The 20920-nt window shown below is 37.9% G+C and overlaps 1 protein-coding gene and 1 pseudogene across 1 annotated transcript; both read right to left on the bottom strand.

The window, feature by feature from the left end:
- Nucleotides 1-13278: 13278 nt before the first annotated feature.
- Nucleotides 13279-13508, bottom strand: LOC111900566 (uncharacterized; annotated as a pseudogene).
- Nucleotides 13509-16019: 2511 nt separating this feature from the next.
- LOC111900558 (myosin-2) lies at nt 16020-19830 on the bottom strand. The gene is made up of 6 exons (XM_023896436.3): nt 19492-19830; nt 19277-19391; nt 19077-19208; nt 18881-18987; nt 17313-17513; nt 16020-16501 (listed from the first exon to the last, which is right to left on the bottom strand). Exons 1-6 carry the CDS (start codon nt 19708-19710, stop codon nt 16178-16180), a joined length of 1098 nt encoding a protein of 365 aa, XP_023752204.1. The 5' UTR covers nt 19711-19830; the 3' UTR covers nt 16020-16177.
- Nucleotides 19831-20920: the final 1090 nt, after the last annotated feature.

Genomic DNA, 20920 nt, shown 5'->3' on the forward strand with positions numbered 1-20920 from the left:
CTTATGTTCCCAGAACACCTCTCATTGAAACCCTAGCCGTTATTGAAGCAATCTAAGCCTTGGTGGTGGATTTTGGTGCTTGTGGTCTTAAGAAGGAAGGGGAAAAGCTTGAGGAAGCAAGTACATACCAAGGGAACCCGAGTTTGTGCACCTTCTACAGTTCAATGAAGGTAAAAAGCTGTAACCTTGCTCTTTCATTGGTTAGATCCCTTTTGGGGAGATTTAGGGCTTTTATAAGCCATTTTTGATGGCCAACCATGATTGCAAACATGGTTAGGGTTGGAGCTTCTGAATCACGTAGTTCAGGGAGTCACAAGGCAATTGGGGGTTGCTTTTGCACCCATGAAAGTTCCCATGCATCATAAGAGCTTGTTTTATGTCTTTTTGAGCTCAAAGTCCCATGCAAGCACGTAAAGTTTTAGAAAGGTTGTAACTGGACAGAAAGAACTAGGTTGAGTGTCAAAAGAACTCAGTTGAGTGTTAGAAGGGTTGTAACCGGACAGAAAGAGTGACCCAATGCATTGGACGTAATTTTAGACCTAGAGTTCATGGGACTCGACGAGTACTAGAACGGACTCGGCGAGTCCAAGGCAATCTCCTTAAGATGAAGATGAACACGACGAGTTGTTGATACAACTCGGCGAGTCGAGGACAGGACTTGTTCATCAGATGAAGGTGGACTCGACGAGTGTTCATACAACCCGGCGAGTCGGACGAGTTTCATGCGATGTTCATACAAGAGTGGAACTCATCGAGTCGATGCCAAACTCGACGAGTCGAGACGTGGATAAGGACGAGTAAAGGGTGAGGGACTCGGCGAGTTGACGGCCTAACTCGGCGATTCGGGTCAACTTGAAGTTGACATTGACCGGACTTCGACTAACCCTGTTTAGGGTTGCACGTGTTGTGTGTTGACTTGAAGGTTGTCGTGTAGGGATCGAGGAGTCGAAGAGAGTCAAGTTGTGCGCCGAGGATAATTCAAACACTACACGATATTGAGGTGAGTTACCATTCAGTAAGGGTGGGTCTAAGGCTACAATGTCGGCCCACCAAAAAGGGGTATTTAGAAGATAATGGTCTTTGTGATAATTATCTTGGTCTGGTTATGTGTTATGGTCATGAGATTTATCTGTATGATATGTTTTGTGTATAGTATGGATTAGTTTCCCTGACAGTGGTCCTAAGGACCAAAGGGTAGGTCAGTACCCGGATATGCCTGACTGTATGCTTATATCTGTTGTTGTATGCTAGTGGTAGGGGTGAAATAGCCCCTAGTTACCGGTTGAAAGATACAGATGACGGTTACCGGTTGAAAGATACTGATGTTGATTACCGGTTGAAAGATACCGATGATGGTTACCGGTTAAAAGATACTGATGACGGTTACTGGTTGAAAGATACCAATGAAGGTTACCGGTTGAAAGATACCGACAATATTGTATGGTATGTGGTATGATGTGGGAACTCACTAAGCTTTGTGCTTACAGTTTTGGTTTTGGTTTCAGGTACCTCTTTGTCGAAGGGGAAGGAGTCGGCGGTGTGCAGTGCATATAACACACACACACATGGTTTCCGCATTGAGTTTCTGGGACCGCACTCTGATTTTCATTACTTTTGATGTTATGGTTGGAGACACAACCTTATGATTTTGTAATGTGATTTTTTATCGAAAATGTTTTGGTAAAATGTTTATTAAATTTATTAATTCAAAAATGAAATTTTCGGCCTTGAAAATTGGGTCGTTACAAGTTGGTAGCAGAGCCCTGGTTTGAGGGATTCGGACGCACCCTTGGGGGTGTCCTGACTCAAACCGAGGGACTAAAAGATTTTTACTAGGAAAATGGTTTTCTAAAATCTAGATTGAGGAGTTTTAAGAAAAACGAGGTGTGTGATGCGTGTGACCGGCCGGGCTCAAGTAAGTTTTCCCCAAGATACCCATACTTGCTATGTTATGCTATATGGTTTTGATTCAGAAAACTGCATGCTAGAATAGGGCTAAGGATCTAGGAGGATGGCGGGTGTGCCTGATATATGATTCTGAGAATTGCATGCTAGTTAGGGCTAAGGGTCTAGGGAGGATGCCTGTTGTATGAGCTGTATGCTAGGATTACTTAGTCAGCAGTAGGATGGCCTGTGTAGGTTATGCCTGATTGGTTACCCAATGCACGAATGCTGCTTGCTTTGTGCTATGGGGGTTCTGACCATCTTCAACTAGCTAAGGAACATATATGTAATAGTATCCGCAAGTTAGTTAGGGGGAGGTGGTGGGGACTCCTAGTGCAGCTGATGGCGGAGAGTGGGTCGGAGAGTGCCCTAAGGAAGCCTAGGATGAGGTCAGTGGAAAGGGTATCGGTAAAAGGGACTTGGTGAAGTCAAAGCAATCCTTGAGGAAAGTACAGGTAGATGTGGAAGGTAGTATGGGCCCATACTACTGAAAGTAGAGGAATCATACTCGAATTAAGGAGGGCCTAGATGGTACCTGGAAACTTGGGAAGTGTGTGAGACCTCTAAAAGGTATATGTGACCGTGACATTCGTATGTCTATTGTTTCAGAATGGTGGTCACGCGACATGGAGCAGGAGCTTCAGGATTTGGGTCAGGATCGGGCTTGGGCGCCGGATCCGAGCATGTGGATGATAGGTTACGCGAGTTCATCGCGTCCAAGATCACGAGAGGTATCCTTGATGTGACACCGGTTATCTTCGGGTCGATCAAGGAGGGGATCATTGAGCTGATGAAGGACCGCCTCAGGGCATTCAGGAGTGACATGGCGACCAGCCAGTCAGGACCACGCCCACTATCCTTTAAGGACGTCAGAGGGAGTCGTGCGTCGGATTTCCATGGGGTGAAGGACCCTATTGCTGCTAGGAGATGGATCGCAGACATTGAGTCTATGCAGCTAACGAGCTTCTACCCGGAAGGGTCAAAGGTCCATTTCGATGTAGGGTGTTTGAGAGACAGGGCCAGAGATTGGTGGGAATCGGTTGGTGACTCTCTGGGAGCCTCGACTGTTGAGGCTATAACCTAGTCAGACTTTGTGACCAGATTCAGGGCGGAGTTTGCGCCAGTTGTGGAGCTTCAGCAGCTGGCCAGGGAATTCTTGGATATGAGACAGACTACAGAGACTGTGGCGAAGATCACCGCTAAGTTCTGGGAGATGGCATTGCTGGTGCCCCAGTATGCGGGTGATGAGGACATGAAGAGGAGCCGCTACCATGATATGCTATGAGTTGACATCCGGGAGCATGTCAGTTTCTCAGCTTGCCCTACCTTGGATTCCATAATTACTAGGAATAGGGAGAGGGAGATTGATTTGGAGCACATACGGAAGAGGAAGGCAGCAGAGGGGCTGACGATGGGGGCTTCGGGGAAGAAGCCCAAGGGATCCGATGGTCAGCCAAAAGGCCAGTCAGGGCGGGACCGATGTGGGAAATGCGGTCGGTCACACGAGTGAGCTTGTCGCACTGGGCCGAGTTCAGGCTGCTATAGGTGTGACAAGGTTGGGCATTTTGGTAGAGATTGTACTGCCCCTACTCATGCGATTCAGATATCAGACCTAATTTTCTTTCATTGCAATTCGAAGGGCCATAAAAAGGCCAATTGCCCTAGATTGACAGCAGCAGCGGCGCCGGCAGTGGCGCCGACTCCAGTGGCAGCACGGGTTGTGGATGGCCGGAAGGCCAAGTTGGAGGCTCCAGTGGTTCGGTGCTGAGCATTTCAGCTGACAGCCGAGGAGGCACGCGCTGCACCCGATGTGGTGATGGGTATGATTTCTTATATTTATGTTTTATGCTATGTCGTTGTGATTTTGATATATTATGTGCCTTGCTTAGGATTGTTCCATGTGAACGGTATCCCAGTTTAGGTGTTCTTTGATTCGGGTGCCACCCGATCATTTGTCTCTCTTGCACTTAGCAAGAAGTTTTCGGAGTCTTCGGGCATGTTGGATTGCCCTCTAGAGGTCAAGATTGCGGATGACGGGTCAGTACGAGTGTCAAAAGTCTACCAGGATTGTGTTTTGAGGCTGTTCGATGAACGTTACCTGGTGGACTTGGTTCCCATACCTTTGCGGGGGGAACAAGGTTATTATCGGTATGGATTGGATGAGCCCCAATGGGGCATTGATTAACTACGCGCAGCAGTCAGTGCGGATTAAGACCCCTAGTTGGGGAGAGCTGGTGGTTCAGGGCGAAAGGCCACAGCGAGGACCAGCCTTATGTTCGGCAGCGAGGGCTAGGCGCTACCTCCAGTAGGGTTTCGCAGGTTTTGTCGCCTATGTTATGGACACCCAGGAGGCGGGAAGGGCGACGGTGGGCGATGTGCCCGTGGTGCGAGAGTTTACGGACATATTCCTTGAGGAGTTGCCTGGGATACCCCCAGAGAAGCAGGTGGAGTTTAGGATCGACCTAGTCCCTGGTGCGGATCCAATAGCCAAGGCACCGTATCGGTTGGCTCCTCCTGAGATGAAGGAGTTGTCTACACAGTTGTAGGAGCTTTTAGACAAGAGGTTCATTAGACCGAGCACTTCACCCTGGGAAGCCCCGATTTTGTTTGTGAAGAAGAAGGACGGGTCGCATCGGATGTGTATAGATTATCGAGAGCTGAATAAGGTGACGGTGAAGAACCGTTACCCACTCCTACGGATCGATAATCTCTTTGACCATCTACAGGGAGCATCTTGGTTCTCCAAGATTGATCTGCGTTCAGGATACCACCAGATGAGGGTCAGAGAGGAGGATGTACAGAAGACTGCGTTCCGTACGCGCTATGGCCATTGCGAATTATTGGTGATGCCCTTCGGGCTCACCAATGCTCCTGCCGCATTCATGGACCTCATGAATCGCGTGTGTAGACCAGATGTTAGACCAGTCGTTGATAGTGGTTATTGATGACATCTTGGTTTATTCCAAGTAGCAGGGGGAGCACGAGGGTCACATGCGAGAGGTTCTGGAGACTTTGAGAAGGGAGAGCTTGTATGCTAAGTTCTCCAAGTGTGAGTTTTGGTTGCACGAGGTGCAGTTTATTGGGCACCTTGTCAACCAGAACGGGATTTCGGTAGATCCGGCCAAGGTGGAGGCAGTGATGAGATGGGAGGTTCCGAGGTCTCCATCTGAGATTTGGAGTTTCCAAGTATTAGCCGGCTACTATTGGAGATTCATCCAGGATTTCTCCAAGATAGTCGTACCCCTAACCAGGCTAACGAGGAAGTCGTGGTCTTTCGTTTGGGGCCTGAGCAGCAGACTGCGTTCGAGACACTGAGACATAGATTGTGCGAGGCACCAATCTTAGCCCTGCCAGAGGGCATGGAGGATTTTGTTGTGTACTGCAATGCGTCCATCTCGGGTTTGGGCGCAGTACTGATGCAGAGAGGGCATGTCATTGCTTACGCATCAAGGCAGCTGAAACCTCACGAGGTGAATTACCCGACGCATGATTTGGAGCTGGGGGTTGTTGTTTTCGCCCTCAAGATTTAGCGTCATTACCTCTATGGGGTCCGGTGTACCATCTACACGGACCACAAAAGCTTGAGGTACCTCATAGATCAGTCGAATCTGAACATGAGGCAGCGTCGATGGTTGGACGTGGTGAAGGATTACGATTGTGAGATCCTTTACCATCCGGGGAAGGCCAATGTAGTGGCCGACGCGCTTAGCCGCAAGGCAGCGCCGATTAGGGATGTCTGTCTGAGGATGACAGTGGTGACTCCACTGTTGGAGCGGATTCGGGAGGCCCAACAAGAGGCCATGAAGGAGGAACATTAGAAGAGCGAGTAGATAGTGGGGCAGGTTTCCTCCTTCGACTATGACAGCCGAGGACTAATGACACTACACTGTAGGGTGTGGGTGCCGTACCACGGGGGAGTGCGCCCGGTTCTGATGGAGGAGGCGCACAAATCTCGATTCTCCATTCATCCCAGGGCGACGAAGATGTATAGGGACCTTCGTCTGAACTATTGGTGGCCCTACATGAAGCGGGATGTGGCATGGTATGTGGAGCGGTGCTTGACCTACAAGAAGGTCAAGGCTGAGCATCAGAGACCTCACGGCAAGATGCAGCCGTTGGATATCCCTCTGTGGAAATATGAAGACATTATGATGGATTTTATCACAAAACTTCCCAATACCACACGGGGAGTGGATTCGATTTGGGTCATCGTCGATTGGTTGACCAAGAGCGCCGATTTTATTCCGATTCAGGAGAGTATCTCGGCCGAAAAGCTGGCCGACATCTATATCAAGGAGGTGGTGACGCGGCACGGGGTGCCAGTGTCGGTGATTTCAGACAGGGATGTTCGCTACACTTCCAGGTTTTGAAAGAAATTCCACAACGAGTTGGGCACTCGTCTACATTCTTTTCACCCACAGACGGATGGCCAGAGCGAGCAGACCATCCAGACTCTGGAGCATATGTTGTGGGCGTGTGTGTTAGATTTTGGAGGTAGTTGGGATACTTACCTTCCGTTGACTGAGTTCTCCTACAACAACAGCTACCACGCGAGTATCGATCGTCCTCCCTTTAAGATGTTATACGGGAGGAAGTGCAGGACCCCAATATGTTGGGGCGAGGTTGGCCAGAGGGTCATGGGAAGCACCGATGTAGTGCTCAAGACGACAGAAAGGATTCAGCAGGTCAGGAGCAGGCTCCAGACTACTCAGAGTCGGCAAAAAAGCTATGCCGATAAGCGCCGATTAGACTTGGAGTTCTAGGTCGGGAATATGGTTCTCTTGAAGGTGTCTCCATGGAAGGGCGTTATCCGATTCAGGAAACGGAGCTAATTGGGCCCCAGGTACATTGGACCATTCAGGGTTATAGCTCGGGTGGGCAAGGTGACGTATAGGTTGGATCTGCCAGCCAAACTCAGTCATATACACAGCACTTTCCATGTTTCTCAACTGTGAAAGTGCCCGGTGGACGACTCGGCAGTGGTGCCCTAGGAAGACATTCAAGTTGATGGCAGTCTGAATTACATCGAGCGATCCTGTGGCAATCCTCGACCGGAAGTCAAAGGATTTGAGGAACAAGAGGGTGGAGCTCGTGAAGGTGCAATGGCAGCACCGAAAGGGCTCGGAATGGACTTGGGAGCCGGTGGACGAGATGATGGAGCATTACCCAGAGTTGTTTTAGGAACGAGCAGCAGACTTCGAGGACGAAGTCTAAAATAAGTGGGGGAGATTTGTAGCACCTGGTTCTTGCTACGTATTTCTTTTTATTTAATTATTTAAATATCGTGCATTTTGGCCTTGGACTCAGCGAGTTGAAGGACCAACTCGCCAAGTAGAAGCGGGATGGGACGCGGGATTTAAGCAATGGACTCGACAAGTCGGGACCCGGACTCGACGAGTAGACCCTATATGGACAAAAACCCTAATATGAGGGTTTGCACCCTATATAAACTATGTTATGTCAGCCACAACGTCCCTTATGCTCCCAGAACACCTCTCATTGAAACCCTAGCCGTTATTGAAGCAATCTAAGCCTTGGTGGTGGATTTTGGTGCTTGTGGTCTTAAGAAGGAAGGAGAAAAGCTTGAGGAAGCAAGTAAAGACCAAGGGAACCCGACTTTGTGCACCTTCTACAGTTCATTGAAGGTAAAAAGTTGCAACCTTGCTCTTTCATTGGTTAGATCCCTTTTGGGGAGATTTAGGGCTTTTATAAGCCATTTTTGATGGCCAACCATGATTGCAAACATGGTTGGGGTTAGAGCATCTGAATCACGTAGTCCAGGGAGTCACAAGGCAGTTGGGGGCTGCTTTTGCACCCATGAAAGTTCCCATGCATCATAAGAGCTTGTTTTATGTCTTTTTGAGCTCAAAGTCCCATGCAAGCTCGTAAAGTTTCTAACTTTACGTGCTAGATCGATTGTAGAAGCTTGGATCTATCTTTTGATCAAAGGTTGTACATCAAAAATCGAGGATTTAGAGTGTGGACGTGACCGACTCGGCGAGTCCGTTCCTGGGACTTGGCGAGTCCAAGGCTTTAAGTCCCATATCTTTTGAGGGTCAAAAGAACCGAGTTGAGTGTTAGAAGGGTTGTAACCGGACAGAAAGAGTGACCCAATGCATTGGACGTAATTTTAGACCTAGAGTTCATGGAACTCGACGAGTACTAGAACGGACTCGACGAGTCCAAGGCAATATCCTTAAGATTGAAGATGAACTCAACGAGTTGTTCATACAACTCGGCGAGTCGAGGACAAGACTTGTTCATCAGATGAAGGTGGACTGGAAGAGTGTTCATACAACTTGGTGAGTTGGATAAGTTTCATGCGATGTTCATACAAGAGAGGAACTCGTCGAGTCGATGCCAAACTCGACGAGTCAAGACGTGGATAAGGACGAGTAAAGGGTGGGGGACTCGGCGAGTCGGGTCAACTTGAAGTTGACTTTGGCTGGACTTGGACTAACCCTGTTTAGGGTTGCACGTGTTGTGTGTTGACTTGAAGGTTGTCGTGTAGGGATCGAGGAGTCGAAGGGAGTCGACTTGTGTGCTGAGGATAATTCAAACACTGCACGACATTGAGGTGAGTTACCTTTCAGTAGGGGTGGGTCTAAGGCCACAATGTCGGCCCACCAAAAAGGGGGTATTTAGAAGATAATGGTCTTTGTGATAATTATCTTGGTCTGGTTATGTGTTTTGGTCTTGAGATTTATTTGTACGATATGTTATGTGTATAGTAGCGATTAGTTTCCCTGACAATGGTCCTTATGAACAAAGGGTAGGTCAGTACCCAGATATGCCTGACTGTATGCTTATATATGTTGTTGTATGCTAGTGGTAGCGGGTGAAATAGTCCCCAGTTACCGGTTGAAAGATACCGATGACGGTTACCGGTTGAAAGATACCGATGAAGGTTACCGGTTGAAAGATACTGACGATATTGTATGGTATGTGGTATGATGGGGGAACTCACTAAGCTTTGTGCTTACAGTTTTGGTTTTGGTTTCAGGTACCTCTTTGTCGAAGGGGAAGGAGTCGGCAGTGTAACAGCGCATAACACACACACATGGTTTCCCCATTGAGTTTCTAGAACTGTACTCTGATTTTCATTACTTTTAATGTTATGGTTTGAGACACAACATTATGATTTTCTAATGTGATGTTTTATCGACAATGTTTTGGTAAAATGTTTATTAAATTTATTAATTCAAAAATGAAATTTTCGGCCTTGAAAATTGGGTCGTTACAGATTCATTATTTTCAAATTTACCTGATAACCATCGTCACCAGCACATCTAGAAGTTAACATAAAGGGAAACAGATAGATAAAAATTATTGAAAAGAGAAAATAAAAAATCAAAAGGAAAACTAACCATCCTAGATTGTATAACTCCAACCGATTGGAGAGGGGCTTCGGGAGAATAAATGGCTGATTAATGATGTCGTCGGCAACTTCATAAGAAAACACCAGTTATCACATAAATGAAGAAAACTATAAAAATAGAAATATAAGAACCAAGCCAGACATTGCGGATTAAAAATTATGAGAAAAAAACTAAATTCGAACTTGTCGTATAAAAAAACTCCTAAAATCGAATTAGAGAAGTTACTCTTAAAAGACACATAAATCTTTAATAGGGATCTGTATATTACCTTCATACTAAAAATTTGACTGCAAAAGTCAAAATTAAATGGCGGAGGAGGCAAATGTGGATACGAGAACCATAAATGGAATAGGAGGGATATGCATTAGGGTTCTTATCAGAGAGCTCGAGAGAAGAGATGGCAAAGAGTTCTTCCACAAGTAATACCTATTAATCAACTTATATAAGAGATGATATATAGAGAGATAGAAGAGAGCAATTAGAGAGACGAAAGATATTGAAGTGAGCAATTAGAGAGACATAAAAGATTTTGGAGAAACGATGACTAATGGTATGTAGATGAAATTAGAGTTTTCCATGTTTAGACATAGGAAGAAGGTACTACCGTCGGTTACAATCAAAAGAGAATGTGCAGACGTTTTTATTATGCTTAATAGGATTGTATATGATGTTATAATAGGTATAACTCTTAATTTTCAAGAAATAGGTAATATGCTTAATAATATAGTAAAGTTATATATATATATATATATATATATATATATATATATATATATATATATATATATATATATATATATATACATATATGGATGTGATCGGTTGAGAACTCATAGTTTTCCGAGAACCCGAGAACTAAAAGTGGAGCGTTGGATCAAAATTAATTTATTAAGGACATGATCGTAATCTTACCAACCTCATTTAATGTTTTGTTTTTGTGTTATTGATCATATTAATATAAATGTTCAAAAAGATAGGATTTTTTTAAAAATAGTATTTTTCGATTTTAAAAAAAAAATGCAGATTTTTTAATTTTTTATAGAAAAAATGAATTTTTTGAAAAAAAAAATTGAAAAAAATATTATTTTCAAAAAGCTGCATTTTTAAAAAAAAACATTACTTTTTTTCAAAAGAACTGCATTATTTTTCAAAAAAACAACATTTTTTTTCAAAAAAAAACTGCAATTTTTTCAAAAAAACTATAATTTTTTCAAAAAAATTATAATTTTTTCAAAAAAATTATAATTTTTTCAAAAAAATCTGCAATTTTTTAAAGAAAACTGTATCTTTTTCAAAAAAAAAAAAAAAAAAAAAAAAAAAAAAAAAAAACTGCAACTTTTTAAAAAAATGCATTTTTAAATAAAAAACTGCAATTTTTTTCAAAAAAAAACTGCAAGTTTTTTAAAGAAATCTTTGTTTAAAAAAAAAACTGCATTTAAAAAAAAGTTGCGTTTTTTTCAAAAATCTACGCTTTGTGTGCATATGCATATTTTTTCAATGCAATAATGCATATTCCTTATATTATTATATTCGTAAGTAAATTATAAAAAAGTCATTTTTATTACTAATCTAGAAACACAATAGTACATGTATTTTATTCGATACAACCTAAAATATAAAAAACAAAAAAATGCTACAAAATTTCAAAGCGTATTCATTTCTTCATGTCAATATTTCCATTTTTTTTTTCAAATTTATCACTTTTCACGTCTTCGATATTTTCCACAAATTCTTCTAAATCTGCAAAAAAATTAAAAAAGAAAACTAATGCAAGAACACTAAAAAAATGTGTATGTACATATCAGGTTAGATACACATGTTATTATATCATATAAGATTCACATTTGATTATATAATGTGATATAATGTGAAATTTATAAGAAATTTTTTAAAAATAATTAACAAAGAACACTCACACAAAATACATGTGTACATATAGATGTAATTCATATGTGATTTATATGTGAATCACAAGTAATTTATATGTGAATTACATGTGAATCACATGTAATTCATATGTGATTCACTTATGATTTACATGTGAATCACATGTAATTCATATGTGATTCACTTGTGATTTACATGTGAATCACATGTGATTTATATGTGATTTATCACAGGTAATTCATATGTGATTCACTTGTGATTTACATGTGAATCACATGTAATTTATATGCGATTCACTTGTAATTTTACATGTGAATCGCATGTGATTTACATTTGAATCGCATGTGATTTACATGTAAATCGCATGTGATTCACATGTGAATCACATATAAACATATGAATCACGTCTAAATTAATTCACATGTGACATCATCCATTTTTAACGATTGGAAATATATCTAAACCAAAATCAACAAAATTATATTGTAATTTCCAATATATATATATATATATATATATATATATATATATATATATATATATATATATATACTAGTTAAATTATAAAAATATAGTCATACCATGTCAATCTTGGCAAAAATATTTGACATCTCTGTGAATAATTCCCGGATCATTCTCAGACCCATTCATTGTAAATGTTTTTCCACTACTTGTTTGTCCATAAGCAAATGCAATCCCTGAAAATGCTCAGTTATTAGCTTCGAAATTAATTTTCATGACCAGTAACTACAGAACTTAGTCAATTCATAGAAGGTGAACAGATTCAGAGTGAGAGATGCAATAACACAGCATAATAATCAAGTATCATCCAGGTTAAAAGTTATTTAAATAAATGTATTATAAGCCCTGGAAGAAGTCATGTTGAACAATCAAGAAACACACTTTTATTTGCAAGTTGCGCAAAAGAAGTAAGTACAAATGTCACAACAACAAACTCAACATAGCAAGTTAAAATTGTGAATTGTGGTTGGTTCTGGTTGGTTTATAATCTGATCTCCAAGTTTTCAAACCCCTGCCCAAGCTACATCGATATTATCACAAACAAAAAGGAGGTTAATACAAAATTGCAAAATACCAAAACACATCATATCACACATGCTAATTTCCCACTGTACAGAAACAATTGAAACCAATCCAATGAATCAACAACATTAAAGTTTCTAAGTTCCAAGTTCCAACCAATCAAAGAGATGTTGGATGATTTCAATTTTCAATACATAAATTAAACTACTCAACAAGCATGGTTAAGATTAATCAGATATGATTACTATTAAATATTATAATAAACCAGTTTACAAGGTTGAATGAATTAGACTACACTTTTAGCCATGTTCTGAAAATTGCTCCTTTGGAAATAAAATATAGCACTAAACAACCAATTTTAGACATAGAGATTCAACCTCACACCTTTAATTCTTATAGGAGAATCAAAATACTCAGAATTATACTGAAGGGTTAATGACAAAATTTGAACATCCAACATTTTGAGAATTACCCTTTTGGTCATGAACACTCAAATTAGACCCTAAATGCATGATTTTTGGATTCATTGCGCCCCTGTGACCTGCTATATATTAACCAGTTAACTTGCTGCTATAGCATGTAACTAAGGGAAATGAATCCAAAATTGTGTTTAGGGCTTTAAGCCTTAGGATTTAGTTTAGTAATTTTTTAAGCTCTCTCTCGCGACCAATTTTATCATTAACACTTTTCAAAACTAAACATATTATGTATCCTGTATGTATATAGTGCTTGTGCAAACTAATGCAAGTGGCATCTCTTAATCAAACAGAACATCAATGGCCAAACATCTTTAAAAACTGTTACACACAAAGAGAAAAGGTTTATAGCATGACATGAAGGCATACCTTTCCTCCGGTATCATCATTTCATCTCATCTCTGCCATGAATTTCTCATATCCCATGTCCCCACTAGATGCATTTGTCTCAGGTAAAACACCAACACCGGGTGGATGAACAGCTGAATTTGAAGCCCAGGGAACATTTGCAATTGTCACGTTTCAACAAATAATCGATTTCCTTGGTAAATTCTAGCCCTAATCGATCAAATCAATGGTAAGTTTTAAGAGTCGCGCCACAGAAAGTACTCATAATAGCTTTCCACGATTTCCAGTAGAACGAAACATAGCAAAACCTGGTGGCGGTCTTCATATCTGCAACACTAGCTCCGTCGCCGCACTTAGAACAAAGCCCTGCCGCAGGCTTCCACCGTCTCACTTGACAAGTTTGGTCAACCAAAAAGCAGAATCACACCATTTCGTTTCAATTTCTCCTTTTTTACTAAATTGAATGGATCTGCGGCGAAATGTCGAGCGTTAGGCTTCCGACGCCAGTGATAGTGGAGAGATGGAAGGATTTTGGAAGAAGTGAGAGAGCGTAGATATTAGGTTGTCGTAGTGGTGATCGATTAAAGAAATAGTGGTAAGTCGTCGAAGGCGTTGATTGTTGACTGAGGTAGGTTGGTTGTTGGAAGGCGGGGGGAGGCGGTCGACGGAGAGGGGATGATGTGGGCTAAAGTGTTCATTGCGGGAGGTGCTTTGACGATCAAAGGGATGCGGGATGAAGAGAATGAGAGAGACGAGATGAAGGGGACATAGCGTATAAGGAAAGGATCAGGTATATCTTGAAATTTCGTTGAGATTAAAAATAAAATAGATATATCTTGAAATTCAACAACCATATATTTCACATCTGTCGCTTTAACCCTCCAGCATACCGGCGCGACATGTCTGTTATAATCATAAATTATTATATAGTGTCGTCTGTTCCTTTCTCCTTCGTCACCATCCCCACCACCACCACCTCTGATACCAGCTAACCCAATCACTGTCACCTCCGTCACTTATACCACTGTCACTTCTTCTGCCACCAACTGTCATAGTCATTTATGATTACTCAGTTTGTAAACAGACATATATGTATAATCATTTATGATTAGACATATACGTATAAACATGCATAATCATATATGATTATACCTCTCTGTCATATAATCATTTATGATTAGGCATACCCTCCTGATGTCGGTACACTAGAACGTTAGAGCGGCAAATGAGAAATATGTGGCTGAGGTTGAATATCAAGATATCTACTTTTTTTTAATCTCAGGTGAACCGTCTCATATATATATATATATATATATATATATATATATATATATATATATATATATATTGAGAGAGAGAGAGAGAGAACATGGGAAAGGAGCATTGGAATGATGTCAAATGGATTTTTTTTACATGGTGTATCTTCTATACGTTTATGTTTATGTTTTGGAAAAATTAATAACACGGGTACTTTGAATATGTGGATTATGATTATGGAAAATATTTAGACAAAAGCACTGGCGGAGGTTATGTAGGGTCAGGGGGTGTGACCCCCTATTTTTTTCTATAATTAGTCGTTAAGTATTAAAAAATTACATATTATACCTAAAACTATAAATTTTGACTTAGGCCCACCTATTCTTTAAGTTTTATATATATTCTATTTTCGGCCCCCAAATCAAAACTTCAAGCTCCGCCCACCGGACAAAAGAATTATTACAAGGTGTGTATTCACTTTGGTCAATTATGCTATTATCTAGAAAGCACAATTATAATCTACATTTGCATTATCTAATATTGAAATGAATATATGGTTGTAATGGAAGAACTTTAATAAGCTATTTGCTCTGATTAATGGTCAGTACATTGTTTTTCGACAATAATATTGCAAGTTTCCTAACCAAGGATCATATGTTTCATAGTCTGGAAAAGCACAATGATGTATGCTATGTTTCATAGGTAATTGCTACAGGCGAGCTCGTTGTAAGCAAGATCAACGCCAATGAAAATCCAATTGATATGTTTTACTAAATGTCTTCCCATATCCAAGTTTAAGTTATGTATGAACTTGGTGGGTGTGTAAGTTCGTAATTGAACTAAGAGGTTCTTAGTAAGGGATACATTTTTCATTTGAAGACCATTTCTATTACTAATTTTCTTTTAAGATTTCTATGAAGATTCAAGAACCATTGTTATTGATTAGTTGATGTTTTGACTTTAGGAGCCAATGTGGATATTGCTGAATATATGTCTCCAAACTTCCCGTCGTTGTTTTAATTAGGCTATCAGTTCATATAGTTTAGTTCAGTTTTCCTTTTAGATATACTTTTTAGCCTAAGTATTAGTCATGTTGATGCATATTGATATCACATTGCTTTTAAATATAGAGGCTTAAGTCTCTTGTATTTTGTATATTTTAGAAGTATTGTAAACTCCTCAATAATATATTGAAGCCTTTCTCGGCATCACATGTCCCTGGTATTTTTTTTTCACGTTTGGATTCCGCATAAAAAATCTTGATGTTCTTCTCTTTTTTATTTTCTTTCTTTACGTTGTTTGGTTACTATAAATAGTGAAATTCAGTTTTAAATCATTATTATATAGCTTGGTTGAACGTGTAGTCCTGAAAATTTTCGACTTTCTCTTTATTGTAGTTTCACTTTGCTAGAAATCATTGTGCATGTGCTCGATTTTCAGTAAATTCAAACCAAAATTAGCCACTTTTTAGGTGATTATTAGCTTGTTCCAACCATCATTAATGGTGGTCAACAAAATATGGTTCTTCTAGTCCTTAATTCTTAACTGACTCAACGAATAAACTCAAGAATGATACCTAACAAGTATTATACAAGCATTTATATCCTTAAAGTTGATTTCATACCTTAAACTTACCACCAAAACTTCAATCTCGGAAAAAAAAAATCTTGCCTAAACTCAAAGGTTCAATATACAATATATATGGGCTTGAATTCCAAAGTCTAAAAGGGAAATATCAAAAGTATTGGAAAGGACAATTCTTTAAAGAGAAATTAATTTTTCTTCTTTAACTTGTAATGGTATGTATATATGTGTGATTATGATTTGAATCTTTTGGATAAACTAAGCCACCCAACATCTTTTATGTACTTTTTTTGTCCTACCAGCCTCATCAAATCTATTAATTGTTTTCTTTACATCTTGTAATCGAGCTTTGAACTCTTTTTTCCATGACTTGAATCGACCCTTCAACTTTCTAAGCTCTTGTTTTTGACACTTTTCAAAATTATGTATATTGTGCATGCGAAAACTAAAATCGTTTTCTTGCAGCTCAAGTATCTGTCTAATTGTAAGATCTATTTTGCCATTGTCGTGTCGTCGACTAGGGTTTTGGGGGAAATGAATGATTTCGCTTTTTGTTCTTTCTCGAGTTGCAGCTAAGCTCATCTGAAGAAGAAAAAAAAGGCTCTTGTTTCATGTAAATATTATGGAAGTGCAAGAATGACAATATATAGAGTAAATTACACGAAAGATCCCTATGGTTTGGGTTAATTTGCACGTTTGGTCCCTAATTTATTTTTTTAACTCGGAATGTCCCTACTGTTTGTTTTTGCTACGCACTTGGTCCCTACTATTTGTTTTTGTTACGTGTTTGGTCTCTGTCTTACCTAAAAATATTATTATTAAAATAGGGAAAAATTATGGGGTAGGTAAGATAAGGTGAGGGGGCAGGGTTGAGGGTATGTTTATTTAAATAAATTAAAAAAATAATAGGAAAAATAGTATTTTTAGGTAAGAGAGGGACCAAACGCGTAACAAAAACAAACAGTAGGTACCTTCTGAGTTAAAAAAATAAGTTAAGGACTAAACGCGCAAATTATGCTAAAACCATAGGGACCATTCGTGTAATTTACTTGATACACTTATTTGTCTATAGAACCATACTTTCATTTTTTATATTTCTATCACTGTATTTGAAAATTTTACCTACCATGAACTTCAAATTAAATAATATATTTTCATTATTTTAATCGGATAAATACTTCAAAATACTATATCTTCCTTGGAAAAATTATAAGTTTACAAAGTGGTAGACTTTAGTAAAAATAATGGCTTGATAAGAAAGGTTCAATGTTGTAATAAAAATAAATAAAATTATGCTGTTATAATATGTGAATAAATTAAGATATTTTATTATTATTATTATTATTATTATTATTATTATTATTATTATATAATGGCAGAATGATGAACATACTTGAATAGAGGTGAACTCGTCTTGCCATGTTTTCTCCTTCAAGCTCATCTCAGCCTTGTGTAACTCCCATTTTGAATCGATTTGTTGAATTTGGAGCGCCAATAGGGAGTTTTCACGTTTCTTGTGGCGTAAGGCGGCCTCTGTTCTCAATACTTGTCGTTGAAGGTCACGGATATAAGGTTCTGACACCGAGATATGTTCCTGCAACGATTTCAAGTCATTTAGACAAGATATTTCAACACTATATATACTTTTAGAGAAATTATATATTTTCTTATATTTTATTTCTACTTATCTTTCTACCATATCAAATATTGACATGTGTCATATTTAATAACTTAATGAAACTGATAATATTTTACTCCACTTGTCACCATTTAATGTGGGTAGGAGAATAGTAAAAATTAAAATGTAAGATGATATTTAATTTCTCATATTTTTATGGTTATGGGTATGTTTGAATTCCAACTCTACTAAACAGGCTTTGTATAAGAAGGAGAATGATGGGGTGTATTCATATCTTTTGTTCCAGACCCGGCCCAATAGAAGGGTGAACTGGGCCATCGCCTGGCATTTAATTGATATAATATAATAGATGAAGTTCGATGTACCCCCAAATTCAATTATAGTAGTAGTGTACGTTTTCATAACTAAACAAAACCGTACTTTAAAGGTGCTGCTGCATTACAATAACAAAGGATTTTATTTAATATAAGAATCAAAACAAATAATATTGTTTTCATAACTAAAAAAAATAATATTCTTTTCATTTGTAGAATAATTAAACAAAATTAATAATTTTTTAATAACAAACAAAACCAATATTTTTAAGGTGCTAAATAATAGTGAAAAGATTTTCATTTAATATAATAATTAAACAAAAAAAAAACTTTTAAGATTAGTTGGCAGATTAAACAATATTTTTCTTTTAAATATTTTAAAATTTAAATGAAATTTTGATTTAAAAGTTAAATATGGTAAGGTCTTCATAAAAAGCAGTTCGTTGAATCCACATTCTTTGGCTCGATTAATATTTTATTTCTTTTCAAGCTCTTGTGAGATTCTTTTCATATGGATAATCATTCATATTTTTTTGACAATTTGACTGTTGAAAATCTCAATGTCTTTTTGTTTAAGAGTCACTCACTTTTAATAATTTAACTTGGGTTTACTGGTCAATAAAACACATTTAATAATAAAAATGGGGAGTTTTTATTAGCTAAAAAGCGAATAGAACAATAAGATTTCCATAATATATTGTTTAATCGTTGATCTGTGGGGTATTTTTTTTTTTCAGCTCATGTATGTTTAGGACAACATATATTAAGAGTCAGTCTCAATCCCACCAATTTCACTATTTACCAAAAAATTATATTTTATGTCTCGACCATATTATCTTACTTTTTGTATAGACTATAAATCAAGAGTGATTTGTTGTCACATTGAAATTAAACTGTAATTTTTGTCTAGTCAACATTAGTCTTACTTAGGTCAATGCATATCAAACACATGTATTGTTCTAAACATGGTGTCTAGTAAGTAGAGTTCCTAAAGTAAATTACGCATACCTCGTTTTCTATGTTATCGTTGTGTAGGTTGTTTGCGTCATTCATGTTCTCACTGGATGCATTTTGCATATAATTAGGGTGCCTTCGACTTAACCAATCTCGAACCACTAAAAATAAAAGAAAATAGAAACCATAAGAACTTGTTGGCTTGATAAACGGCTCATCAAGCTCACAGACAATGTCTCATTGGTCTCACCAGATTGCAAATATACGATAGTTGTCTCCCTGTTCCTTAATGGTTTCCACACGAACTCTTGATTAACATGTGTTTGTGTGGGCATTTTTGACCATTTTTTGAACTCTCTTCTTGCATTTTCGCCACGAACAACTGTGAAATCAAGTGATTATGCAAATAACAACATACTTTTGTAAAATGATTATAAATAAATGACTTACATGATTGAAGCGTAATAATCCCTTCCGTGAGCTTGTAATATTGGAGGCGTGCTAGGTATCCACGAAAACATTTTTGTATTATGATTATACTCTTTTCTTTTTCATCTTCATTGTTCTGTATAACAAATCCAATGTTGATTCTACGTATAATAATATAATATATATACGTATATGTATATATTATATACCATAAAGAAAGATTTTTTGTGTTTCACCTTACTAAGACCAGGGCTGCCATCAACAAACTCTTCCTTCTTCTTGCCACCAAACTCTTGCAAATGAAATGACAAGATTGCCCTTCTAGTTCTCCGGGTTGGTATTCGAGCTTTAGAGACGGGGCGTTGTGGTAACACAGGCATCCCTCCATGATCACCAATATTTTCTTGGTTTTGAATTTCATGAAGCATGAGTTCCAGGGTACTCAAAGTGGCCATTTTTTTGAGATTTTAGAAGTTTATTTCTTTTATGTATGAGAGAATATTAGAAGGGAGATGATGGGACATTAAAAGCTTAAAACTTGGCTCAGTTTATGCTTCATGGGATTTGGACTTTTATTGGGAAGAGTCTTTTGGGGCTTTTTAAGCAACTCTTGAAGGATAATACTATTATTTTTGTGAATATAAATACTTTGTCTTTTACTTTTATGTCGCTGTTTGTTCTCATGTTCAAGGACATCCACCCATTTTTAATATACGGCTTAAACTTTAAGCCTATTTTAATATTTGAAAAATACATTAGGAGTAGGTTGTTGGTAACAATCATCAATCTCAAAACTCAAAAGAATGAAAAAGAAAAGTGGATTAAAGAAGAAGTATGGTTATTGGTTTGGGTGAGTATGAATGATGGTATTTAGAGGTTACACCAAAAAAGTACAAATTAGGTCTTCAAGACAATCATGGGGATCTAAAACTACGCTCATACTCCAATTTCATCATATATTATTGCATGTTAATGGGGGTTTTCAAATTACAATTGTCCTTGTAAATTGATTATTTTTTATTAAAATACCTTTAAACATAAACAAATTAACTTGCAATGTATCTGGTTATTAAACTATTTATTACATAAATTTGTTGTTTTAAATCTATATTATATAATAAAAATAAATTATAATTAGATTAAATTCATAAAAGCAAAAATAAGAAATTAATAATTTTAATCTTGATACTTTAATTATCAAACTGTGTATTTTAATTTTTAGACGCAACATCATATTATAAATTTCCATTACAACTACATTATAAATAAGAAACATATAATTACAAGGCTGGAGGGAGTAGTCTCATAGAAACTATATTCCCTTCACTGTCATATAGACGTCATGTCACTTTTTATCATAAAAGTATGATTCATTCCTACACCCAAGGAAAGAAATAATATATATATATATATATATATATATATATATATATATATATATATATATATATATAAAGCTAACATTTTTTCTTGAATTTCATGTATTTGAAACCTCCTTTATTAACTAATGCAACTCAAAAAATTTCTTAATTATGATTTAACACTTAACAGTTTTATAACTTATATTATGTTTATTTAATATTTAGTGAAAAGTTTACTATAAAAAGGACAATCTTTTGTGTCTTTTGTGTTATATAAAATCTTACATGTAAGAAGGATTTGAAA

This window comes from Lactuca sativa, chromosome 1 (genome assembly GCF_002870075.4).
Source record: "Lactuca sativa cultivar Salinas chromosome 1, Lsat_Salinas_v11, whole genome shotgun sequence".
NCBI lineage: Eukaryota > Viridiplantae > Streptophyta > Magnoliopsida > Asterales > Asteraceae > Lactuca > Lactuca sativa.

Excerpts from the sequence above, each read along its gene's own strand:
- LOC111900558 (XM_023896436.3), bottom strand. The coding sequence starts at position 19,710 with ATGGCCACTTTGAGTACCCTGGAACTCATGCTTCATGAAATTCAAAAC. Across the intron at positions 19,392-19,491 it reads GCAGCCCTGGTCTTAGTAAG|AACAATGAAGATGAAAAAGA; the intron begins GTGAAACACAAA and ends TTTGTTATACAG. Across the intron at positions 18,988-19,076 it reads TATCGTATATTTGCAATCTG|TGGTTCGAGATTGGTTAAGT; the intron begins GTGAGACCAATG and ends TTTTATTTTTAG.